The sequence below is a fragment of the Phoenix dactylifera genome, chromosome 16 (assembly GCF_051530095.1).
Source record: "Phoenix dactylifera cultivar Ajwa chromosome 16, Ajwa_hap1_PhDact_Kaust_v1.1, whole genome shotgun sequence".
NCBI lineage: Eukaryota > Viridiplantae > Streptophyta > Magnoliopsida > Arecales > Arecaceae > Phoenix > Phoenix dactylifera.
This window is the reverse complement of record NC_143205.1, coordinates 22,237,172-22,260,002: the sequence shown is the minus strand read 5'-3', so window position 1 is coordinate 22,260,002 and position 22,831 is coordinate 22,237,172. Positions and strand designations below refer to the sequence as shown.

The 22,831-nt window shown below is 42.0% G+C and overlaps 2 protein-coding genes across 5 annotated transcripts; one reads left to right on the top strand and one right to left on the bottom strand.

Moving 5' to 3' along the window:
* Positions 1-4,816: 4,816 nt before the first annotated feature.
* On the top strand, positions 4,817-15,642 carry LOC120104869 (uncharacterized). Of its 4 annotated transcripts, XM_088713082.2 has the most exons (6): positions 5,656-5,864; positions 5,933-6,006; positions 6,203-7,591; positions 12,923-13,323; positions 13,497-13,557; positions 14,832-15,642. In XM_088713082.2, exons 3-6 carry the CDS (start codon positions 6,320-6,322, stop codon positions 15,306-15,308), a joined length of 2,211 nt encoding a protein of 736 aa, XP_088569208.2. In that variant the 5' UTR covers positions 5,656-5,864; positions 5,933-6,006; positions 6,203-6,319; the 3' UTR covers positions 15,309-15,642. The 4 variants fall into 4 exon arrangements, with proteins under 4 accessions (XP_038972683.3, XP_088569208.2, XP_088569209.2 ...); XM_039116755.3 differs by lacking the exons at positions 5,656-5,864; positions 5,933-6,006 and adding an exon at positions 4,817-5,391; XM_088713083.2 differs by having other exon boundaries at positions 5,656-6,070.
* Positions 15,643-17,290: 1,648 nt separating this feature from the next.
* LOC120104870 (inorganic phosphate transporter 1-4-like) lies at positions 17,291-20,383 on the bottom strand. The gene is made up of 2 exons (XM_039116756.3): positions 20,134-20,383; positions 17,291-19,281 (listed from the first exon to the last, which is right to left on the bottom strand). The coding sequence occupies exon 2, from the start codon at positions 19,200-19,202 to the stop codon at positions 17,580-17,582; it is 1,623 nt and encodes a 540-aa protein (XP_038972684.1). The 5' UTR covers positions 19,203-19,281; positions 20,134-20,383; the 3' UTR covers positions 17,291-17,579.
* Positions 20,384-22,831: the final 2,448 nt, after the last annotated feature.

The following is a 22,831-nucleotide window of genomic DNA, read 5'->3' as shown; positions in this document are numbered from 1 at the left end:
CTTGCAACATATGCACTAATGTAGCCGTGTACCATACCAATTACCTCGGCTCTTTTTTATGGGCTAATCACTGAGATAATCATATGATGATTGAAACCCATAGAAACGAGCCAAGATTATTGGCATGATGCACGGCTGTATGATGCATGTCGTGTAGGGTATAATTTTTGTACGAGCAGGGGTAAGCATGTTCGATGACTTATTTGAGTGATGTGTTATTGGGTAATGGGAGGGACACAGATTAGTTCTTTGAACCGAGAATTTGACCCATATTCTAGTATTATTGTTGTGTCGCTTGCCTTTCATATTTCGAACTCTGGTAGTTACACAAGAAGCATACAAGCTAGCTTGCAGCGCTGTCACGATTATAATATATGTGCAAATAGGAAGGCAGGACGTCTGCTTCTTAATCTCGTTACCTCCACGATAGATGATGTAATGGCAATCTGGCTACCAATGCATGGAAGATGAACGGGAATTTGGCCCAAGAACAGTGATTATTATTAGCTTTGGTGCAAAAACAAAAGGCAAGGTAATCTTTTTTTTTTTTTTTTTTTTCATTTTGGAGTCACAAAATTAAGCACTAGTATGTGTTATTGCAAAGCAGACAAGTCAAGCATCAAGCAACATCGAATGCAGTAAAAAAAAAAAAAAAATCAAAAAACCAGTTCTTGGAACTTTTGATGGATGGTTTTAAATTTTGTTTTGAGATATACCCTGCCCCTTCCACCGCATGCATGTATGTATATATGAGCAAGTTACACAAATTATTTATCTTGTATGTATCAAAAATCTAAAAAGTATACCATTTATATGACTTCAACTTTTAGCAAGCAGACCCTATTTGATATGTTGCTTTTGATATGGTATCATTCAGGTATTTGCAAGCACTACTCTTCGAGTCTAATAGAGTAGAAGTTGGAGGATCAAAACTAGTTTATATGAGCCTTATTGATGGTGTCCATGTCCATCGAACAAGCTTAAATGTTGTCATTAATTTGGCCGTTTGATGAAGTAATTTATGCATGCATGATTCATTTTTTAAGTAAAATAGTCTGACAGTCACAAATTTCTCCTGTTCGAGTCTAGACAACCAAGGTCCAGTTCTATAACCACAATCCTTCGTTAATAGAACCATGGTCACGATTGCAACCCCATCTCTCTCTCTCTCTCTTTATATATGTATGTATGTATGTAAATATATACGACAAGATCTAAATGAGCATTTATAGCTCTCATTAGAGAGGAAAAAAATATGTCCAACGAGGAGACCGAAGAATTCACAGAGGAAGAGAACAAAGAAGGAGAAACAAAAGATCCAATGCCATCGTCAGTTCACAATGCCTAAAACAGGCTTTTGAATATTGGAAGTTGGAACGGCCGTCGTCAAAGATCAAACGCATCCAAGAAAGTAAAATATGCCTGACGTTGCAGTCAAAGGCCCTTGGGAAGCACAAACCCTTCCACAAGTAGTACTTGATCTAAGTTGAATAGGAGCCTAGATCCGCTGACTATGGCTGTTGTGTTTTATCACAGAAATACAACGCAATGTCATGCACTTGGTCTCTTATTAAGAAAAACAAGGGTTTTAGGATATATAGGGCATTCTTGTCTAATATTATTTTGCAAAGCGGAACCTTTTGCCTGGTATCTTATGCGACTAACCATATGGAGTCTACATTATAGGCCTTAACCATAGACGATCTTTTGAGGCTATGATGAGAATTGTTGCTGTTGAGATCTGACATGACCTAAATGTCAAATTGACGAGGTCATTGGAGAGGTCGGTCTGTTTGTTAGACTGGTCGAGAGTTCAAATTGAAGGTCGCGGTCTGTCTCCGAAGCAAAAGGATAAAGAAGACTGTGCTCAAATGGTGGCTCTAATGCCACGTTCCGACTTAAACGACTACCGACAGAGAAAGTCCACTTGATCGAGAGTGTACGATGGGATTCTCTGATGGCTAAATCAGATTTAATTCTCAAAGAATAGCATAAATATTATGATAGTAGCAGTATGAGAGGAACAAAATATCACTCAAAAAAGCTCAGAAAGATTTGCCTGGAGAATCCTTCGGGAGTGGTTGATATAGGCGTGGACTTGTACCTATCATCGAGAAGTTTTTGATAACAAATCGTGCCTTGCCCGAAGATTATGCTCGAGCATTTCATCCGTGCATCTCACCCACTCGTCACATGGTTATAGAAATTGTTCTCGATTATGACTGAGTTGCCGCTAGTTGAAGGAAAACCATATAGCGGACTTTTATTGATTGGCTTATGATTTTATGGCAAGCTTCTATTAGTCGATTTGCCATATCTACCATAGTAAGTTCCGAAGCATATCAAGAACCATACACCGAAGGACATTTATACATTTCTAGGCTCTGTTTGGAAAGGAATCAAGAGGACCAATAGAGTTGGATTAGGTCTTAATTCTTTAATAAGTCCCAATTGAAGTAAGTAAACAAAAGGAGAACCCCAGAAGGTTGGCTCGAAGCTAGAAGATTAGTGGTCAGTTCACGTGGCCACGTCATCAGTTTTCCATTAGAGAAGTAATCTTTTACTATTCTACTTCAAAAGTTGAAGGCATTTCCGTTCTGAGTTTGTTTTTTGCTTTTAAAAATAGCTGCATGAATGGCCACCATGATGGAGTTAAAAAAGCTTCAGTTTTCTATAATAATTAAATGGCGAAATTCCCATCATCCGAACTCGTCCTCTGAATAGATTAGATAATGTGAATATAATAACCAGGTAGGAGAATCAAATATGGTGGGGATTAAGGGGGTAGGAACCTAAAGATATGGCCGGATCTAGAATTTTTTAACCATGCATGCGTTCATTAAATTGGTACACTTGACTGTATCACAACATCTTGTTTTATAAGTACATGTACAACGTACCAGCAATGTACTCAGGCCAATGTTAATCTCTTCAATTGCAGTGATAAAGCCCTTGGAGCATCGATTTACTGCTAGATTCTAACTTTATAAAATATCCTCGAGTTGTAAGACCTGGATCAGATATACGATAGATCAAAATTCTGCCAATCTAAATCTATTTTTTCTATTAACAAATCAAAAATGCAAAGATAATCTGCACATTATTGCTATTCTTATTTAAAAGATGGGATGCTTTAGATGCCATAATTTGGAAATCAACTAATTATACGGTAAATCTTAATGCATATAAAATATATATATATATATATATATATATATTTATTTATTTATTTATTTCATCGGCTGCTTGTGCTAATCTCGCATTAGCATTATTATTAGAGTTAAAAAAAAAAGAAGATGGTACAGTAGTGGAGGAACTGATACAGGCCGAGTTTAAAATTTTTTTCTAAAAGGATAGACAGTAAAACGACGATCCGATTAACTGTTCTGTTCGTTGTAGACTAAAATTTCTGACCACATTCCGAGTTTAGACACTGTTGAAGTTATAAACCTGAGATTGAATCACTTTTGCGGATTCCACTGAGCTCACCAAGCACAATTCTTTTCCAAGCGAGTAAAACAAAACACCAAGACAGACTTGGTCAGATCTGAGTTCAGGTATTCCCAGCAAAAGAAGAATAAAAAAAAAACCTTCCATCTTAACTGACTCCCACGGCAGCAGGATTGAGAGAGAGAGAGAGAGCGAGCAGAATGGATGCGAGTAATCTGAACTAAATGCTGCTCCACCGTACCCCGTCCCATTCGCTGGACCGTTTAACGCTATACGACCCCAAGAAGACCACCTGACCGTGCCCCACCGCCGATGGTCAAGCGGACAGCACGCATAAGATCACAGCCGTCAAATCAAGATTGGACGGCGACAAAGTTGAACCCCCGCACCAAAAAGGGTCGCGACAAGCGACCTCGCATTAAAAGGGAGGCCTCCAATCTCGACCGTCCAATCGACTTGTGATGGTGATGGGTTCATTCAATGCACGGACATAGTTGGATGTCAGATCACAGACTCTGCTGTAGCAGCAGGATCTCCCCCCTTTAACTTTAAATCACACGGCTCACATTCCGAGGCCCAGACCCTAATCATTGCACCCCCCCCCCTCTCTCTCTCTCTCTCTCTCTCTCTCTCTCTCTCAATTTAATGCAATTATCTCTCCCCCTTCTTTCCCCCAATCCCACAGCATCCCAATTTAACTCTAATTCCCCAATTTTTCACGATTTCCGAGCTATTCCAGCGTCCTACTTTCTGGAGATTTCTGAATTTATCTGCAGGTGATCCTAATTTCTTAAGTACTAATAGAGACCGGGCCTGCAGCCTAAACTGACGACCGTTAATTGTTTGCCCAGTCTTCATGCTACGTAACGGAATTGATGTCATTGAAACCTGGTTGGAAATACCTTTAGAAAAACCTAGCAACTTGTAGATCAAGATCATGTTGTAATTTAATTTTAATCTATTGTAATTTAATGGGTACGCCTATAACCGAATCACATGAAGCCCCATTCTAAAGTGCGAATATATGTACTCTTTATTTCAAAGTACATATAAAATTCCACTTATTCTCTCTCTCGTCGTTGGGTTTTTCTTAATTTTCTCAAAATATTTTTATTTAAATAAAATACTATTTTTAATAAAAATTAATATTTGCTTACGTCGCTGAAGTTGGGTCTTTCGGACATGTCATTTAAGTTATTTATTTTTACCGATTTTAATAAATATTATATTAATAAAAAATAAAAATAATAAAAAAAAAAGATGGGAGATAAATCCGAGCGGGGCCGTACGTGCAAACAGGTCTGACATCTGAGGGGTTATCGGTAATCGGTAAAACCATTCCCGCCCCAAGCAAAAGATCTGGCGGTAGCCGGAGGAAACAGCAAGGTCCGCCCCCCGCCTGGGGTCTGGTGACCGCCCCGGTAATCCCGGCGCCAGGTCTGACGTCACCTTCTCCCAAGGAGAGTACGGCCTCCTCTCCCTCCCTCTCCCACCGAGGACCGCTTCGAACCATCCAATCGAAGAACGCCACGTCAGTCCAAACTGCCACCAAGGCACCGAACGGTGGCAGTTCCGTTAATTGAGCAAGCTCCGAGGGATGACTTCCGTTTCCTTCTTCCCGTAACCAGCCAGTGGCAGGAGCCGTAATTAACCCATCCTGACGTGTCCCTTTCGGAAGCGCTTCCGCTTTGCTCCCGGCCTTCATAAGCGAGGACGGAGAAAGAGTGCGAGATTTTTTCTGTACCAAAAAAAAGAGGGCGAAAGTTTTCTCAGGTCGTCTTTGAGCTGTCTCTCCGTTCCTAGTGGGGCGATCGTCCTCTTGCGCCGTTAAAGATAACGCCGGAGGCGACGGACGCCGTAACTCTCCGACGAAACCTGGCCGAGGAATCGGCTGCCGCGGCGATTCGGAGGACCCCTCGTCCCGACGAATGTGCTCAGTAGGTAAGGGGGAAAAGATCGCCGATTTATTTATTTATTTATTTCGTTAAGTTTCTCGAAATGCGGAGATCGGATTTCGTAGATCGCAATCTTTGCCCGTCGATTCGTCCAATATTGTGATTCTCGAGAGAAATAATAGTAATAATGATTATAATAATAATAATAACCTACCGCGTCTTTGAACGGAGACTTAACGGCATTAAGTAACGGTTTTGTGAATAGTATTTGGGGCTGGGGAGGAAGAGAGAGAATATTTTTGTGCGGTGGGTCGTAAACTTTGGGGCTCCTTTATTTTTCCTTTTGGGATACCTTTTCGTCTTTCAAAAAAGCGGTTTATTCTCCGCGCTTTGTTCTCTGGTTCGTGTTGTTTACCCATTTCGTAGCATTCCCCTTCCTCTACCGAAGCAAAAGCCAAAAAGATAAAAAGAAACCATCGGAAGAAAACCTTTCCTCCTAAATATTTTTGCATGCATCAGGTATGATATACAAAAATAAGAGAAATACGGGACAAGTTTACTTTTTCGCTAATTATAGAAGAATATAGACAGGGAGGAATGGATGGAGACTGTGAAGGCCCCAGAAGGGAGTTATTTTGTACATTTTAAGCGGTGTCGTGAAGTAGGTCTCAGTAAGGGATATAGCTTTCACGCCTTTGCTCTTCGCTTCTCTCTCTTTCTCTCCGGTGATTCATCTTCTCTCCTTGCTTCAAAATCCTGGCAACTCCTCTTCCTTCTTTGCCATGCTGCTTTGTTTGCTGCTTGTTTGCATATGCGCGTTGTATGTTCACTGAGCAATCCGATCCTGGTTTTTACAGGAGAAAGAAATAAAAGAAAATGATGTCTCCATCAACTAAAATTATCGCGAGGCACCAGAAAACCTGCTGCTGCTGCTGCTGGTGGTGGTGGTAGAGAGAAGAGAATCTCGGAGGAGGATGCAGGGCTCGCAAAATTCGCTTCTGGGGATGAACAGCTTCAGGACCGAACCGGAACCCCACGTCGCTCAGCAGAGCCGCCGGGACAAGCTCCGGGTCCAGCACATCGACCCGATCCCCGATCTCGTCCAGGTCCGGGACGTCTACGACCCGGCCTTGTTCTCATCGTCGGCCCACATACAAAATTTACCGTTGGCCGGCGCCGAAACCTCGATTACCAACCCGTCGCCGTCCAGCTTTCATGAAGCGTCGGGCAATCTCGCCCGTGCCGGTGATCCCCGGGGCCCGAGCGTCTGGCGAGCGCAGCAGACGAGCTCCGAGTGGATCGTTACGAGCCCGGCTCCGATGACAGGCAGTTTGGCTTCGCCCGGTGCTTGCCACTTCAAGCCCGGCTTCTCCGGGTTTTACCAGGACGCATCCACGGAGCTTTCAAGCCAAGAGAGCCACGAACAGCAGTGCGGGGACTTGCACTTTCCCTCTTCTCAATTTCACCATTCCACTCTCCAAGAGGTGGTCACTTCCGTGGGCGACCATGGCCTGGAACTGCCCTCCGTTCGCGAGCCCGGTCAGCCGTGCTCGTGGGTCGAGAGTGGAAACGAATTGCTGCTTCTGCCGAGCTACGGCGAGCAGCCGAACACGGTGTGGGTGAGCCGCCAGCCTCCGCAGTGGAATGGGCAAGGAGGGTTTGCAAGGGGCAAAGTTGAAGAGGGATTTGCTACCGTTGGGAGTGAGGGTGGGGCGCAAGGTCTATCGTTGACCCTCTCGTCGAACCCGGCGTCGGAGCTCCATGTGGCTCAGCTGCAAGAGAGTTTTGGACTGCCGAGCTCGAGGGCGAGCGGAGCCGGGGAATCCTGCCCGTACCCCAGGTTCTCGATCGGTGATAGAGGTTATGGGGACTCGCTTCAAGGTACCGTCAGCTCGCCGGTGGCGGATGCTCGTAGGGCCGCGGGGCCGCTCGGGCCTTTCACGGGATACGCCACCATTCTGAAGAGCTCCAAGTTCTTGAAGCCGGCTCAGCAGCTGCTGGATGAATTTTGTAGCGCTGTGAAGCAGTGTCATGTGGGTGGCAGGTGTTGTGGGGCTGCGGGTGCCAATTGTGATGATGTGGTGGCCGGCGAGAAAGAGAACAGCGCAAGGGGAGGGTGTTCGGCGGCGTCGTCGTCCACCTTTCATAGTTCCTCGACGGAAGCTGGTGTGAGCGGCGAGGCGTCTCAAATTCATCGCCCCGAGATGCAGCAGAAGAAAGCGAAGCTCTTGTACATGCTCGAAGAGGTTAGTTTTATGTCAGATATTATTGCTTGCATTATGTGTATCGATTGCTATTATCTGCTACATGCTACTTCCTGTTAATTTCTTAGTCAAATTGTCTTTTATATCTGCTACATGCTGCTGCTTGTCAATTTCTTAGTCGAATTGTCTTTTAGAAGTAAGCTCAACTTTTTTGCATGTCAAATCAGTGACTTTATGCTCCTTGATATCATTCGATTCCTTGTAGCACTGCACATAGCATTTTCTGTAGTAGTGGTTGTTCCGATTCCATTGATCTGCTGTGGCAGATGATTTTTTTTCCCTTATATCTATTCGTCTCTCTCTTTTGAAGAAGGATATGAGTGGGCAGATTGCTGTTGCTCAATTGAAATGGTCATCTTTGGGATACCTTAGTTGACAAAGCATCATATAGTTGATTGATCTGAACCTTTTTGGTTCACACTTTGATGACCACCACTACTACACTTTCAATCTTTTACTTGATCTTTAAGGTTGAGTTGACACGCAAGTTGTCTTTGTGGAGAGGACACAAGCAATCTTGTAGCAATACTAGGGATCAAAAACTTTTTCAAAACTAATTGATACACCCACCTTTTTTCCTTCTCTTTCATCTCTTGTAAACTAATAGACGACCTCTAATTTTGAGTCAATTCTTTCCCAGAAGTTTGAAATGTCTGATGATGTTTGATGAATACAGTGTTAAATTGGTTGGCAGGCTCTCCTGATTTTACGAAGACGAAAAGAATTAAGAATAGAAAATCATGTTAAATTTTAGTGAGTGATATATGGACTTGGTGATTTCAAGTACAACCATAAATGTAAGATGCATTACTAGTGGCCATTTGTATTCTATGATGTGCTGTTAAATTATTTGATTCCTGCAATTTTTTTAATTCTTCAACATGCCCTTTTTATTTTATTTAAAACCATGGCCACTTTAATGGAGAGCTGGGGCATTTTCTGTAGGATGGATGTTGACAATCTACGGGTTTGGATTTCTACAGGTGTTAAAGCATGCATATGCCCTAATTTTTTTCTAAGTTGGGTTATGAAAATTTTAGAAAATAAAGGTTTACTTTCAGAAGGGTATGCGAGTTACCTTCATCTGGAAAATAAGATTTTCATATGTTACGTCTTGTGCACCCAGACAATAAGGTTCTTGACAACCCACTTAATTCATTATTGGCTTTAATTTGTTAGTTTGATGAATAGAGAGCAACAATTTGCTAATTTGGTTTTTAGTGCTATCTACTGGTCATAGTCCTCTAGTTTTTCTTGCTGCTATCTTATATGTGTTCCTTTTTGTCTTAAAAATTTTTAGTCTGTTGCAAGCTCTCAAACTCCTTGATTTATAATCATTAACTTCTCTCATGCTGCATACAATCTGCTTATGCACCGCCACCTTCATTTTTAGTAGGCTTTTCAAAAGTTTTTTTTGGAAAACATGCGAGTCTCCTTAACCCTTCAGTCAAATTCTGAAACAATTTTTAGAGAACTGTTTCAAAGTTATTTGGATTAATTTCCCAACTAGCTCCAATCTTCAGTGTTCAAGTTAGTAGAAATATGCACTCAGAAGCATTCGAGCAAATAGAAATTTTTGTCTTCTCATTCTCATCCATGAGCTCCATCAGATTTGAATATGAATTTGCCCTTACCTTCCTGTAATACCATTATTAAAAGGATGGTAGTGCAACTCCGGGTCCGTTGGCTGTTATTGCTCAGCACTACGCTTGTGGCATTTCCATTTCAAAGAGAACAAAGCTGCAATGTTTATCCGCCGTAATAATATGTGAACCTTTTCAAATTTGTCACTGATGCAGCCCACTTTTTGTGTCAAGAAAATGGTTTTGGTGTTTCAATTATTACTCAATATATCTCTAACTAGAAATTGTGATGCAACCTTAACGCATGCACACGTGCATTTTGTTAGGTGGTGACACGTAATGTTGTCCTTGATATTGGCTTTTCTTAACAAAATATTATCACTTTAGACTGGAATTTCTTGGTCATGAAGACCTTTTGGCGTGAGGACACATCATGTTATTGTTGCTTGGAAATATATAAGCATGCCTTCTTTGAGACAGACGATGTTATCTTATAGATGGAGCAGGATGGCACTTATGTCTATGTAGATTTATATCTTCTTATCCATGGAGCCTATCTTGAGCATAGTGAACATGATTCATACTGAAAGGATTGAGCGAAGAGCATTGATAGAAGCGTGAATCATTAATTACGATGCTTCATGTTGAATCAGAGTAGCAACTGCAAAATAATCAAGTTTTAAATGTAGAAACTAAGGAAATCATCACCAGAAGCTAAGTTTTCCAAAGTTGACAAAATTGGAGAGCTTACAATTTATTTTTGCACTACAACTGTATTAAATGAGATGCTAGTTTTCCTGTATTGTAAACAATAAATCGGATTCTGTCAATGCATGTTCGTGATTATTAAATAATATCTTTAGGCTTTTTTTTTTTGGGCCGTATGGATAACCTTTGGCAATATTAGAAAATCAAAAGAAGTGTTCAAAGTCAAAGCTGCATTTATGGTACCATACAGTCACACTGACTTTCCTGTTCATTGGAAACATCATTGGAAACATGACGTTTCATTTTTAGGATTATGACAGTGTCAGTTTAATTGTCCATGCTTCCAGAGAAGGTTAAAAGAGTTGTTGACGTTCTTTAGTGATCAAAACTGCTGACTGAAATGATTTTCTAGGACTAGGACTGATTAGTTTAAGAGTTTAACTCAAGAGAAGTGAATTTGCAGGCTAAGGCAATCTTTTGAAGCAAAATTTGTGAAGGAAATTCTCTATTTTAGGACATTTCTAGCAAGCATAGATGCCATCTTCAGATGGAATTTGTTTTTGTGTTCGTCCATTTTGTGTCTCCATATAAAATGCATCATAATAGACTAAGAATTATAGATTTTCAAATTGGCTTTTCATGAAATTTAACAGAATATTTCACGTGGTAAATTGTGGGACCGCATAAAAGCAGATTACTGTTTCTGTCATTTATGCTTGCTCTTTGAAGTAACCAGAGAAATAAGTATATAACCTAGCATATCTGATGCAAGTTGATGAACTAAGCACAAATTCTTCTGATATGGTGAAATTGCACTTGAGACCAGTCAAACCACACAAAAACGAAACACTGATTTGAATTCTATACTATGTAATAACATGTGAATGCTGGGTATATTCTGTTGTATGGTTTAGTAATTGAAATGATAATTTGTTTAATATTTTATGAGTTCAAATTTTTTACCCCTATGGCGTGAGAAATATTTCAGCAAGAATATGCTATAATAAGTGTTAAATGAGTTTGGTAAATGATTTTTACTCCAGGTTAAATGAGTATTTTCCTTTGTATAGCTGGTAACAAAAATGAAAAATATCAAGCCATGCTTGTTTGGCTATCTATATATCACATTTAAGATTTTGTTTTATTATGTATTACATTGAATCCACAATCATCTTATATTTGTTATGGAATGACTCATGGAAGATTTACCAGGGATGATAGTGTCTGCTTTTTTGGGCAAAAAAAAGAAGAAGGGGGTGGGTGGGTGGTGAAAAATTGAACACATTAAAAAAAAGCTTGTTATGGTCGGCTATCATTCAATAAAGTAGGTTGTTCCTATTGTAGTCAAACCAGATTTGTATAACTCTTTATGGGCGCTCTTGAAACATTTTACTTGATGTACTGGTCTCATAAATGTTTTCAATCTCATGACTGATTCTGGTTCTTTTGTAGAAGTGAAAAATTAAATTACCAATTCAAATCTCATAAAGCTCTCTTAAATAAAATGCAGTTATTTGAGATGGTAAGTTTTATTCACCAATATTGTTTGTTGTTGCTAAATTTCCATGGCGTCAGGTTGATTGGCATCATCAAGGATGATTTACCCTGTGATCCAAAGGCTTGTAATATGTGACACTCTTTATTGTGTGATATCTTTTTTATTAGAGGGTGAGAATTTGAAACATTGATTTCTTGTCTGTTTTCAGGCACCGATGAATCTGATAAGGATAGAAGAGTATGCGTCTGTATAGCAACTCTCCCCTTCTCATGATAATATGAATTTCTTCTAGTTAATTTTCCCTAGTTTATTTATTTATTCTAACTACATGCCTTGAGAAATTCATTGTGCATTTTAAATGGAATGGTTTGTACGAGTTTCTGGTAGAGCATGCTTGGAAATTTTGTTTGTTTTTAAGGTGGGCATGGCCGAGTCCAGAATGATGATTTGGTTGCATGGAGAAGAGGGAAAGACAGAAATAGACATGAGAATTGTAATAGAGGGTGGCTGTTGTTTACACTGAAAATTGAAAAAGGAAAAAAAGGCAAACCCTAGTGATGTAAGCTTATGAATTGCATTAATGAAGGTGAAATTGATGTAGAACTAATTGGCACAATATGGTCATCTGCAATGTAGACTAGACACACTTTTCGTGGAAGATTAGGTATTTGGAAGTCCTTCGAAGGAGAATTTATGCTGGATGGAGGTTCTGAATATTGATTCAAGCTGTGAATGAAAATTTGCTCTCTAAGAGTCATGAATGAGCGAAAAGCATTGATGACTTATGGTAGAGATTAAATGTGAGGTAGCCTTTTACTGTTTTGTTTAAAAAAATTAATATATGATGAATCATAATGATTATTGGTTATTGTTAGATTTCTATGCATTCATGTTTGTTTATATTAATCACTCTTCAGTGATAAAGCCTCCCAAATGCTTCTATTGCTAATCAATATAGACTTTCTTATCATAGTTATGATTTTTTTTAAGGTGATAATATTTGTGATTATATGGTTTTAATTGTATCATGAACACATTGCATGCAATACTTTGAAGAACCAGCGAACTTTCCATCTAAAGATGCCTATCAGGCATTGGAGTTTGATTGAATCTTCCTAATAAAGGAACTCTTGATTGATCAGCTAGCAGGCCGTTGCAGTTTATGCAAGAGGACTAAATGTGTTTAAAAATATCTTGCTCTACTGGTAAACTGTGTCATGTATGGTTTGATGCCATTCAGTTCATCATGACGTGACAGCTCTATAGTTGTTGATTGGAATTTTTAGTTGTTTTTATTTGATAGTATGAGATCCATATCTCATGTCGCCGGTGTAAACCAATATGGGGTTTCAGTTATTTATATTTTCGAGTGTTCCTGCGTATTTAGTGGAGTTGCTGATCTCTCTCCCTCCCTCTCTTTCTCATGTCCACCATTATTGTTATCTTCAGCTGCCCTATGTATCGCAATCAGTTGATGCAATTTATTTAGAATTCTAACTGGCCTAAGCTCACTTATTTGTGAAGGTATGCAGAAGGTACAAGCAGTACCACCAGCAAATGCAAATGGTGGTCTCCGCGTTCGAATCTGTAGCAGGCCTCAGCTCTGCTACGCCCTACACTTCATTAGCCCTCAGGGCTGTCTCGAAGCACTTCAGGTGCATAAAAAATGCTATATCTGATCAGCTCCGGCACATCAGCAAAGTGCTGGGAGAGGAGTTCATCAAATCACCGAGTTCCAGTAGAGGTGAAGCAACGATGTCCCCGAAGCTAAAATACGTCGATCAGAGCCTCCGGAAACAAAAGGCAGGTGAGAACAGCTTAGGCTTTATGGATCGGAACCAGCCGGTGTGGAGACCTCAGAGAGGCCTACCTGAGCGTGCTGTGGCTGTTTTGAGGGCCTGGTTGTTCGACCATTTCCTTCATCCGTGAGTCAAGCCGCACTTTTTGACTCCATATGTTTGTATCTCATAGTTGTGTAAATCTTTGATTTTTTTTTCTACTGCTGCCTTCTGTTGGTACATATATTATTACTGTCATCAATGCATGCATGGTGTTTTGGGTGGGAAAGGGACTACTCATGCATGTTTGGTGTCTCCAGGTATCCGACTGATACGGACAAGCACATGTTAGCGACCCAAACTGGCCTGTCACGGAACCAGGTAACTTTCTCAGACCCCATCTTTCATTCTCTTGTGTGTGATATTATGCCATTAGGAGGGGAAAGATGAATGGATCCCTCCAATGATGTCACCTGCAACCAAATCTTTGGAATGGGCTGAGTTGGAGGGGTGGTCTATTCTCAGTGCAGATCTAAGTTTTAATCCAATGGGAAACAGGTTGGATCTTGTAAATTTGGCCTGGAACTTCGAAGTTTGGATCGAAGTCAGGCTGAGTCAAATGTCTGTTTCCTCTATCATGCAGCTGACTCTCTGATTGTGTACAGCAGGGCCCAAGTGGTCATTTGGACCAATAATTAAGATACTTATTTTCTGTCAGTATTGATGGAATTCTAACTTAGCTGCTCCCCACTGTGTGGGCCAACCACCATTGACCCACAGTATTTGGCCATAGCTGCATAGTATTTGGTTTGATCCACCCTATGCTGAACTAGGTTTTTGAATCGACCTGGGTATTGCGGGTCACCCTGGCACAGCTTGTAGGACCTATCCTCTATTCATGGCAGTAAATGTGCCACTTTTTGACCATGACCTAATTTGTAGAGGACCCATTCTTCCATGATTTCCAGAATGATTGGCCTGCAGCTTAATGGGGTCAAAAAAAGACCTAGTTTGTAACTGGGAACTGCTGTCAGTCCGACCCATACCTGTTGTTAAGCTGGTGTAATTCACATCGCACGTGAAGAGTCAGCTTGTAGGAGTCAAATTTTGACTCTTTGTGGACTCTGACAGTCTGCTTTGGCGCAGTCAAAAATTGACTCATTTAACTCCATGTGCATAAAGCTGACACACGATGAACTTGCATGCGTGAGAGCAGGGCCTGGTCTCCAGTGCTCACACCATTTCCCACGAAATAGTAGAAACACTGTTTCGATGTGAACTCATGCCACGCGCACTGCTACTTTACAAGGGGGGGCAAGACCTTGGGCAGACTGTCCAAGCTCTGTGGACTCGTGATCTGATAGAGCCTGGATTTTCTGAGGCCTTCGCCATTTGGCTTTCTCATGGCCGCATGGTGATTGGTCCGCCAGGCAGAATTGGCAGCTTTAAATTTTATTAATCCTAACTGATATAATTTGCTTATTATTTTTAGTTATCGGTTTTGCACCATCGTGCAATACGTAGTAACCATGCAGCATCCCCTACCGCTGCTGCATGGTGGAGGATATGGAAGGATTCTTTTTATGGTGTTTCAAATGATTTTTATTTTTCAGTGCCTGATATGTTGCTTGCGCCGGTGCTTCACCTTCATGCAGGTCTCCAACTGGTTCATTAATGCCCGGGTGCGACTATGGAAGCCTATGGTGGAAGAGATCCACATGCTTGAAACCAAAGGGATGAACGGAATGGACCTCAACTCCGGCAACAACAGAAACAGTGCTACTACTAAGCCACCCATGGATGAAGTAGGGCGGCCTTCTAACGGACCAAGGCCAGAAGCGCAGTGCAACAAGCCATTGGATTGTTGTTCCTCTATGGAGCCTGTGTTGAACGATGAGGGTACCCAGAGTATGGAGCCCTGGCACTGTGAGAAGAGATCGAGGATGGACGAGTGTGGAATTCCGACGAGCATGGATGGGAACTTGATAAGCTTTGGAACGTACCAGAGTGCGATGGACATTGGAGGGCTTGGAGCGGTTTCGCTCACATTGGGCCTCAGGCATGAGGATGGGCAACAACAGCAGCAGATGAGGCACTTTGGAAGTCAGATGCTTCATGACTTCGTGGGTTGATGGGTCTTCTTTGCTGGGTTGACTCTGTTGCTAATGTCGGATCGAGATGATGCCGAGGAGCAGCTGCGTCCACAATGTCTGTGGTGGTAGATGAGGTGAGCACATACGAAGGCCAGTTCATTGTATTGTAGGTTAAGGGAAATGGTCCGTTGTACGATATGTAATGCTACTATTCCTTTGGTGGCATCTTGTAAGTGGCCAAAGTTTTGGTGGTTTATAAAGACTTTTTGATTAAGTGCTGTTGCACAATGTTGTTCAGTCTAATCGGCAGTTACTGTATTTTTGCTCTTAAACTACATATATTGAAGACTCGTCTTACGTTGGTTGGTGATTTCTTCATGGTTGTTAGGTGGTTTTCTGGTCCGCCTGATTCCAACATCATTGACCATCCTTTGTTGTAGGGTGTGGGTAGCTTTTCAATCTTCTATAATGAAATGTTGGGGCTAACTGCAGATTGCATGACGATATATATGTGTTGCTAGTCATATAAAATTTTTGTTGTGGATGGATGGGATAGATATCTTTTTTGAGCTGTTGTATATTTTATTTTATGTTTGATGCCAATGGATATATATTTTTTTAAAACGAAAAAGAAAGGATGGCAACAAATTAAGTAAATATGGTGCACTTAAAGGTGCTTTTGTGGGTGAAAATAGCTAGATACTGGAGACATGGTTTGAGTTAGAGAATGGCAGCTTTGTGGTGATATCAAACATATTGTTGGATTGTGCTGTTAATGTGGTTGTATACTCTAGCCCAGAGTGTCATGTTTCTTTGTGAAAAAACCAAAGAAAAAAGTGGGTTCGAATTAATAAGCCCGACTGGATCCTTAATACCTTGTATCATAATCTTTAGAAATCATGACTCTGTCGCAAGAGCGACAACAATGCGTTCATCTGTCTATCCACACCCGGTGGGTTCAATTGATCCCACTCTCTCTAAATGGGCCTGGTGCAGTCCATTTCATGATGGGCTTTGCAAGAGGTTCAGCTCAGGAATGGGGATATGGCGTTATTCTGGCTTCACTTTACACCAGGCCTCGGCTAAGATGGGCCTGGGGAACCTATTTCATGGTAGGGTTCTGGTGAATTTTTTTAAGGCTAGGTTTAGTTCAGCTCAGACCTGGAGCTTGGTGGCTTGATACCAGGCCTTGGTCCATCTACCCAGACCTTATCAGAAACAGAGTAAATTCTCTGAAGTCTGAATGTAGGATCAGATAAAAAGGAGTTCATTATGAGAGAAAATCCACTTCTTGCCCATGAAATTTTTTTGGTAGACTTGATTTGTTCTTGCTCTAGTTGGTACACAAACTGCTGAATGACATTTACAAGAGGCAAGCAGAGAATATAAGCCAGAGTGTGGTATCTTCGTTCCAATGTTGTTTTTCCATCTCTTTAAAATACCTTCCACTATTTAAGCAGCACCTTCACACAGAGCAACCAGGATTCAATTATCTGATAAAAAAAACAAACCTAGTAGAATCGACAAGTATTTCATAAATCATCAATGGTTCATTAGTTTATTGCTGAAATGAGCGAACATTTGATTGTACTGTAAAAAGTTCCATGACCGTTATTTCTGCGACCTTGAAAGAGGCAACAAGATACAAACAAGTTTAATAGTAGTTCCTGGTACCATGTTTCACCCATACAAAGATTTCTCAAAAGCAGGGGCCGGTAGCAGGACATTAATATGTTGAAATCCTTGGTTGCAATATGCAAGTGTCCAACTTCCACAGCAAAATAGACAGGCGAAAAGATGCAAACAAGTGAAATAAATATGAGTGCTAGCTCCTGGTGCAATTTTTCACCTACACCACACTCGAGTTCTCAGAAGCAGGGGCCAGAAGCATGTAGAACACCTTTCTTGCAGTATATGGATCCAACTTCCACAGCAAAACAGATAATTAGACAACAATTGCAACAAAAGAACTCCTCATGCACCACAGTTTATCTAGTAACCAACCACTAACAGGTTAATACTAAAAAGAAGAACTTTAGTATTAGGCCAGGTTGTTTGCTGGAGCAACAAAAGAGATTACAGGTGCCTTTTAACAAACATCCCACACAATACTTGTGATGATGCTCTTAAACATTCGTCAGTTCTACAAGCTCTCCGATGACCAAGAAAGACAGTCCGCAACAAAGTTTTTGACGCCCTGAAACTAGATTAGGATCTATCTTGATAGGATCCATGAGAGCTAAAATTCCATAGCACAAGGAAGCAGAAGAAGGAAAACAAACAGAATGCAGCAGCAGCGGCAGCAGCCAACTAGACCTCAGGGGCAGTCCTATAGTAACCGACAGGGACATCAGATTCTGCTGTTGGGCCCTCGTCCTCGTTCTCCCGAGACATCTCCTCCAGAGACTTGCCCTTCGACTCGGGCACCAGGAAGGTAAAGAAGAACCCCAAGAGGTTGCAGGCGGCGAGCAAGAAGAGGGAGTTCCTGACACCAATGCCGGGATGGTACCCATGGTCGGTTTTGGCCGGGTCCTTGTTCTGGGCCAAGTACAGAAACCCGAACGAGCCGACGATCGCACCAAGCTTCCCCGACGCTGCTGAGATCCCATGGCACGTCGACCTCAGCCTGGCCGGAAAAATTTCTGCAGGCACGATGAATGTGGTGCTGTTGGGACCAAAGTTGGCGAAGAAGAAGGTGAACGCATACATGACGATGAAGCCGATGTGGTTGCCCGGCGTGGTCCAGTGGTCGTAGGGGATGGCGAGGCCGAGCATGAACACCGTCATCATGAAGAACCCGATCGCCTGGATCGTGAACCGGCCGATGATGTCGATGAGGGCCACGGTGAACCAGTACCCCGGGACGGTGCCGCAGAGTGCGATCAGAGTCTGGGCCCTGGCGATCCTGAACACTTCTTCGAGAGCGTTCATGGTGGCGGCCTTGGGGATCCATCCGATGGCGCTGAAGATGTCTTTCTGGAAGAGGTTCTGGCTGTAGAAGGCGATGTCGAGGAGGAACCAGGTGGTGGTGGTGCCGAGGAGGTGGAGGCCGTGGCGAGCCAGGAATTTCTTCGAGAAGAGGCCAAAGGCGTTCGCCTGTTTGCCGGTCATCTGCTCCACCTTGGCCTGGTCCTCCTCGAGCTCGACCTGGAGGACTTTGGACATGTCGGCAGCTGCCTGCTTGGCGTTCTTGGCGACGAGAGCAGTGTAGCGGGCAGTCTCGGGCATCTTCATCCGCCAGTAGTAGGTGAGCGCCGCCGGGATGGCGCCAAACATGAGAATTATGCGCCAGACGAAATCGGCCTCGGGGACGGTCGAGGCTACGGGGTCGACGGCGTAGGTGGGGGCAGGGAAGTAGTTCTTGAAGGCGGCTGAGACGGTGATGGCGATCATGCCACCGGCGAGGATGCCGATGCCCTGCATGGCGAAGACGGCCGCGATGAAGGCACCACGGGTCTTCTTGCTGGCGTACTCGGACATGATGGTGGCGGAGAGGGGGTAGTCGCCGCCGATGCCGAAGCCGAGCCAGAAGCGGAAGAAGCAGAGGGTGGCCATGACAGACCTAGGAGTGTGGCCGAAGGAGAGGCCGGACGCGACCGAGCAGAGGACCATGAGCATGAGGGTCATGCCGTAGACGCGCTTCCGGCCCATCTTGTCGCCGAGCCAGCCGAAGAAGAGCTGGCCTGAGAGGGTGCCGCAGAAGGCGACGCCGTTGACAGCAGCGGAGACGTTGGGGGGGAGGGATCCGGGGGTCGGGGAGCCGTCGACGTGGTAGTAGATGCGGCCGAGGAGCTTGGTGACGAGGGAGATGCAGAAGAGGTCGTAGGCGTCGGTGAAGAAGCCCATGCCGGCGATCACGATGGCCGTGAAGTGGTACCATTGCGTCTTGGCCACATCCAAAGCGTTCAGCACCTGGAGCTGCTCCCCTGCCATGACGGGCGGCTTCCCTTCTTCCTCCCTCCTCTCCTCTCCTCTCCCTTCTTTAGACTTGTTTTAGATTAGAAGAAGAACCCTAAAACACAAAGGAGATCTTTTTATTTATATCTCAATCTCTTTTATTTATAGAAACATAGAGAGAGAGGAGCAGTTTGAGATAAAGATCGTTCCGGCATTGCCGCCACTAGAGACGCCTATCTTTTGGCTGATATGAAGCCATAAAAATCCAATATTGGATTCAAAGTCTTATCGTTTTCCAGAGGATGAAGAGTTCGTTAAAACAAAAAAGAACAGGAAACGTTAGACAGAGATTCCGTAAAGAGATACGAATACGAAAAACCCACCACAAACAAATCGATCATAAATTCAACAAATACGGTAACAGAGGCACATCTGTTTTTATTTAATAAATCAGCAAGAAACGGCATTAGAATTAGAAGAGGAAAAGGAAAAATAGGGCATATAATTTGAGAAAGCCGAACTCCACGATTTCAGGAACGAGATCAAGAACCAAGAATCCAACCCTAGAAACTTGTCTATTATATCCATGGAAAAAGAGACCAAAAAAAAAATCAGCGAAAAAAGATAACAATAACCGATGCATTCAGCAATACAAATAACAATTACCGACAAAGAGATTTAAATAAATAATACCGAAAGAGAAAGATGATGCGCGCATTCAAACGTCAAAGAAGGAACAAACCAATTCTTATTTTGCAATCCAAGAAGCATCGAAATCCTCGATCTCCATCCAAAAGATTTCTCATTGCTCTCCAGAAGATAACGAAACAAGCAAAAACAAAACCACAAACGGATCGCAGGCGTTCAATCGATCACGAGTCTGGATTTACGACGAGAAAGAAAACCCAAACAAAGAAGATCAAAACATAACGCAGAGCGAGAAACAGGAAGATATCTCGGTCCATACCTCTTCTCTGCCGATCGAACGAGAGCGCAGCGGCCGAGGGGACGATTGGGTGGAGGTAGAGGAGGCGAGGGTGGGGCGATGGGAAGCCCAGGTAGGGATCGAGGAGGATATAAATAGCGGCGCGGGAGCGTCGGGCGGTGAGAAGAGGATCTCCCAGTGGAATATTCTCTCCGATTTCATGATCCACGGGGGCCCATGGATCCCCTCCCTCCAAGGCCCTCCCTCAACAGCTAGGCTCCAGCTTTCTCGCATGCTTATTTTTGCTCCTCCAACAATTTCTTATACCGGAAATTAGTTTCCCACCCTCCCAAAATATTTTCTTCTCAAGAATATATCCGGTTAAATGTCGGCATAACGCTGGGCCGGTTAGTATAAAACTGGTCATCAGGGACTAAAAATTATTCCTTTCTTATATGGTGATGGCTAAAGTTCACTGTATCGATGCATATCGCTCTATATACCATATTGGTATCGACCTGATCCTCCATAAGATATATTGATATTATATTAGCATGGTACCAATACAATTTAATATCAAAATTATAGATCTTGGTAATGACTTTTTGTATTTAGCATGATAATATTTTTCTCTTAGTTTCTTTCATGGGAGAAATTCTCTCTAGAAATTTCATAAAAATAGTATCACAAATGAAGATGAAATGAAACTCTTGATTTATTATCCAAAACCTAGAGCTGCTTGCATGTATGCACACAAAGATCTCCTATGCCTCTAAACTCTGCATTTAACCTATGGTACATGTTGCAAGTGTGACCGACCGCCTTCGTCTACTTATACGTGTATATTCTATAAAATCTATTTATTGAGATATGGCATGCAAGAGATGATATATATATGAGATTTAGGTAGTCATAAATGCAGCCATTTTTGAAGGGCGCTAGCGAGCCATCTTACTAGTTTGAACATGATCTAAAAGTCTATCATGCATCTCACCTAGACTGAGTGAAAAACTTTGCTATGGATATGACCTGCAACTTTATGTCATATTTATGACAACATGGAAGGCAACAACCAAGGGAAGTCATAGAAGTGCCAATTTTTTTGAAAAAGGGGTCAAAATAGAGCTAAATTAGATTATAATGGCCTCCTATTGATTTCTCTCATGTTTTTAAAATTAATTTACACGTTTAACAATTTCAAAGCATGCTGTTAAAAGAATAGACAAACATGAAATAATGCACGCTTTGAAATTTTAGTTCAGCAGCAAAATAGATAATTCCTGGTAGGTCACTGGTATCTTTTAGTTAGATGTACCAAGAACCCATCTAAAATATGACCGACCTAGCTTCCTAGAGTCCAAGCATGCAGCCCTATTATTTTAAAAGTTTCTAAGACTCAATGGAGAACCTACGGCCATGAACGCAGGTATACACAAGTTCATTAGTTACTGGTGATCCATGATCCATCTAATCAATAATTGAAAATTCAGCAATCAAGTTCCTCCTTCAATGCCAAACAAGTAATTCTTTTTGCATTATAGTATTTTATATAATAACATAATTACTAAAATTAAAACATACCTAATTTGTCATAATTTAGAATATATTTGGTTGGAGGGAGTTGGGTGTGACAGTGGTTTGGTCGAATAAAGTTCAATTTTAATTTTGATTCTGATTCTAAAAAGAAATAAAAATATTCCAATTCTCTAAAATTTAATTTCATCTATTTTCAGGTACTCAAATTCTATTTCGATTCCGAATCTGATTTCACCTATAATTATTTCGATTCCAATTCTAATTTCGATCGCAAACCAACCACACTTTCATTATATATTTTTGGTTTTTTTAAAAAAATATTTTATGTTTTATTTGTTTTTGCTTTAAAATAACTTGTAACTAGACTCCTGCTTGTGGCAAGCACATGAACAAAGGAAAAGCAGAGAGGTGAGAAAGTCTTTCTCTGGGGCTGGAGCCTGGAGGAGCTAGTGGTCCTTCTTTAATTCCCGGCCCTAGAATGTGCATGGAAGTAGTGATTGCACCATAACGCCACGTTAATAAATCGGCACTTTGAAGCGGGGGGGAAGGGTTCGGTGAGCCTTTCAACGCTAGAATGCGCAGGTCATCATTAATTAGCACTCCCTGACGAGGGCTTCTCTCCACGCTTTGGACTCCGCCCAATTTAAGTAACCACGATATTCTCCTGCCCACCAAGTGTTCGGGAGTAGGTGATTTCTTTTGCAACGAATCCAAGTCACAGAAAATAACAATGGTAATTGCGTTCCAAACTTTTCTTCTTGTGAAACAATGATTGTGAAAAGATGGTCAATGTAGTGATGGGGTCGAGGGCTGGACTAAGGTGGGAAAAGGCAGTGGCGGAGATGATGATAATGATGGTGGCAGAGGTATCAATGAAGCAGCGGCAGTATTGCGCTAGAATGATGTTGATAGTAGTAGTGATGGAGGCGGAGGCGGCGATGATGACAGCGACAATATGATAACAATTAAAATTGTGGTAGCAATGATATTAGAATATATATATATTATTATTGTTATTATTTTTGGTTTTTACTAGAATATTTGTTTGGATAAAAATTAAGAAATAAAAACAAGGGCAAGCATGCCCAGAGCCAAGGATTTGAGAGGGTGCCATAAAGGAAAGGTTGTTTTGTGGACTTCTATAAATAGTATGGGATAATCTTTGCGACCACAATTAATCTCCAAAAAGATGCGATTGGATCTT

What these genes read in the sequence shown, in the direction of transcription:
- LOC120104869 (XM_039116755.3), top strand. Translation starts at nt 6,320, where the DNA reads ATGCAGGGCTCGCAAAATTCGCTTCTGGGGATGAACAGCTTCAGGACC. An exon ending in TCTTGTACATGCTCGAAGAG is followed by an intron (nt 7,592 to 12,922) that starts GTTAGTTTTATG and finishes TTATTTGTGAAG; the next exon opens with GTATGCAGAAGGTACAAGCA. An exon ending in TTCGACCATTTCCTTCATCC is followed by an intron (nt 13,324 to 13,496) that starts GTGAGTCAAGCC and finishes TGGTGTCTCCAG; the next exon opens with GTATCCGACTGATACGGACA.
- LOC120104870 (XM_039116756.3), bottom strand. Translation starts at nt 19,202, where the DNA reads ATGGCAGGGGAGCAGCTCCAGGTGCTGAACGCTTTGGATGTGGCCAAG.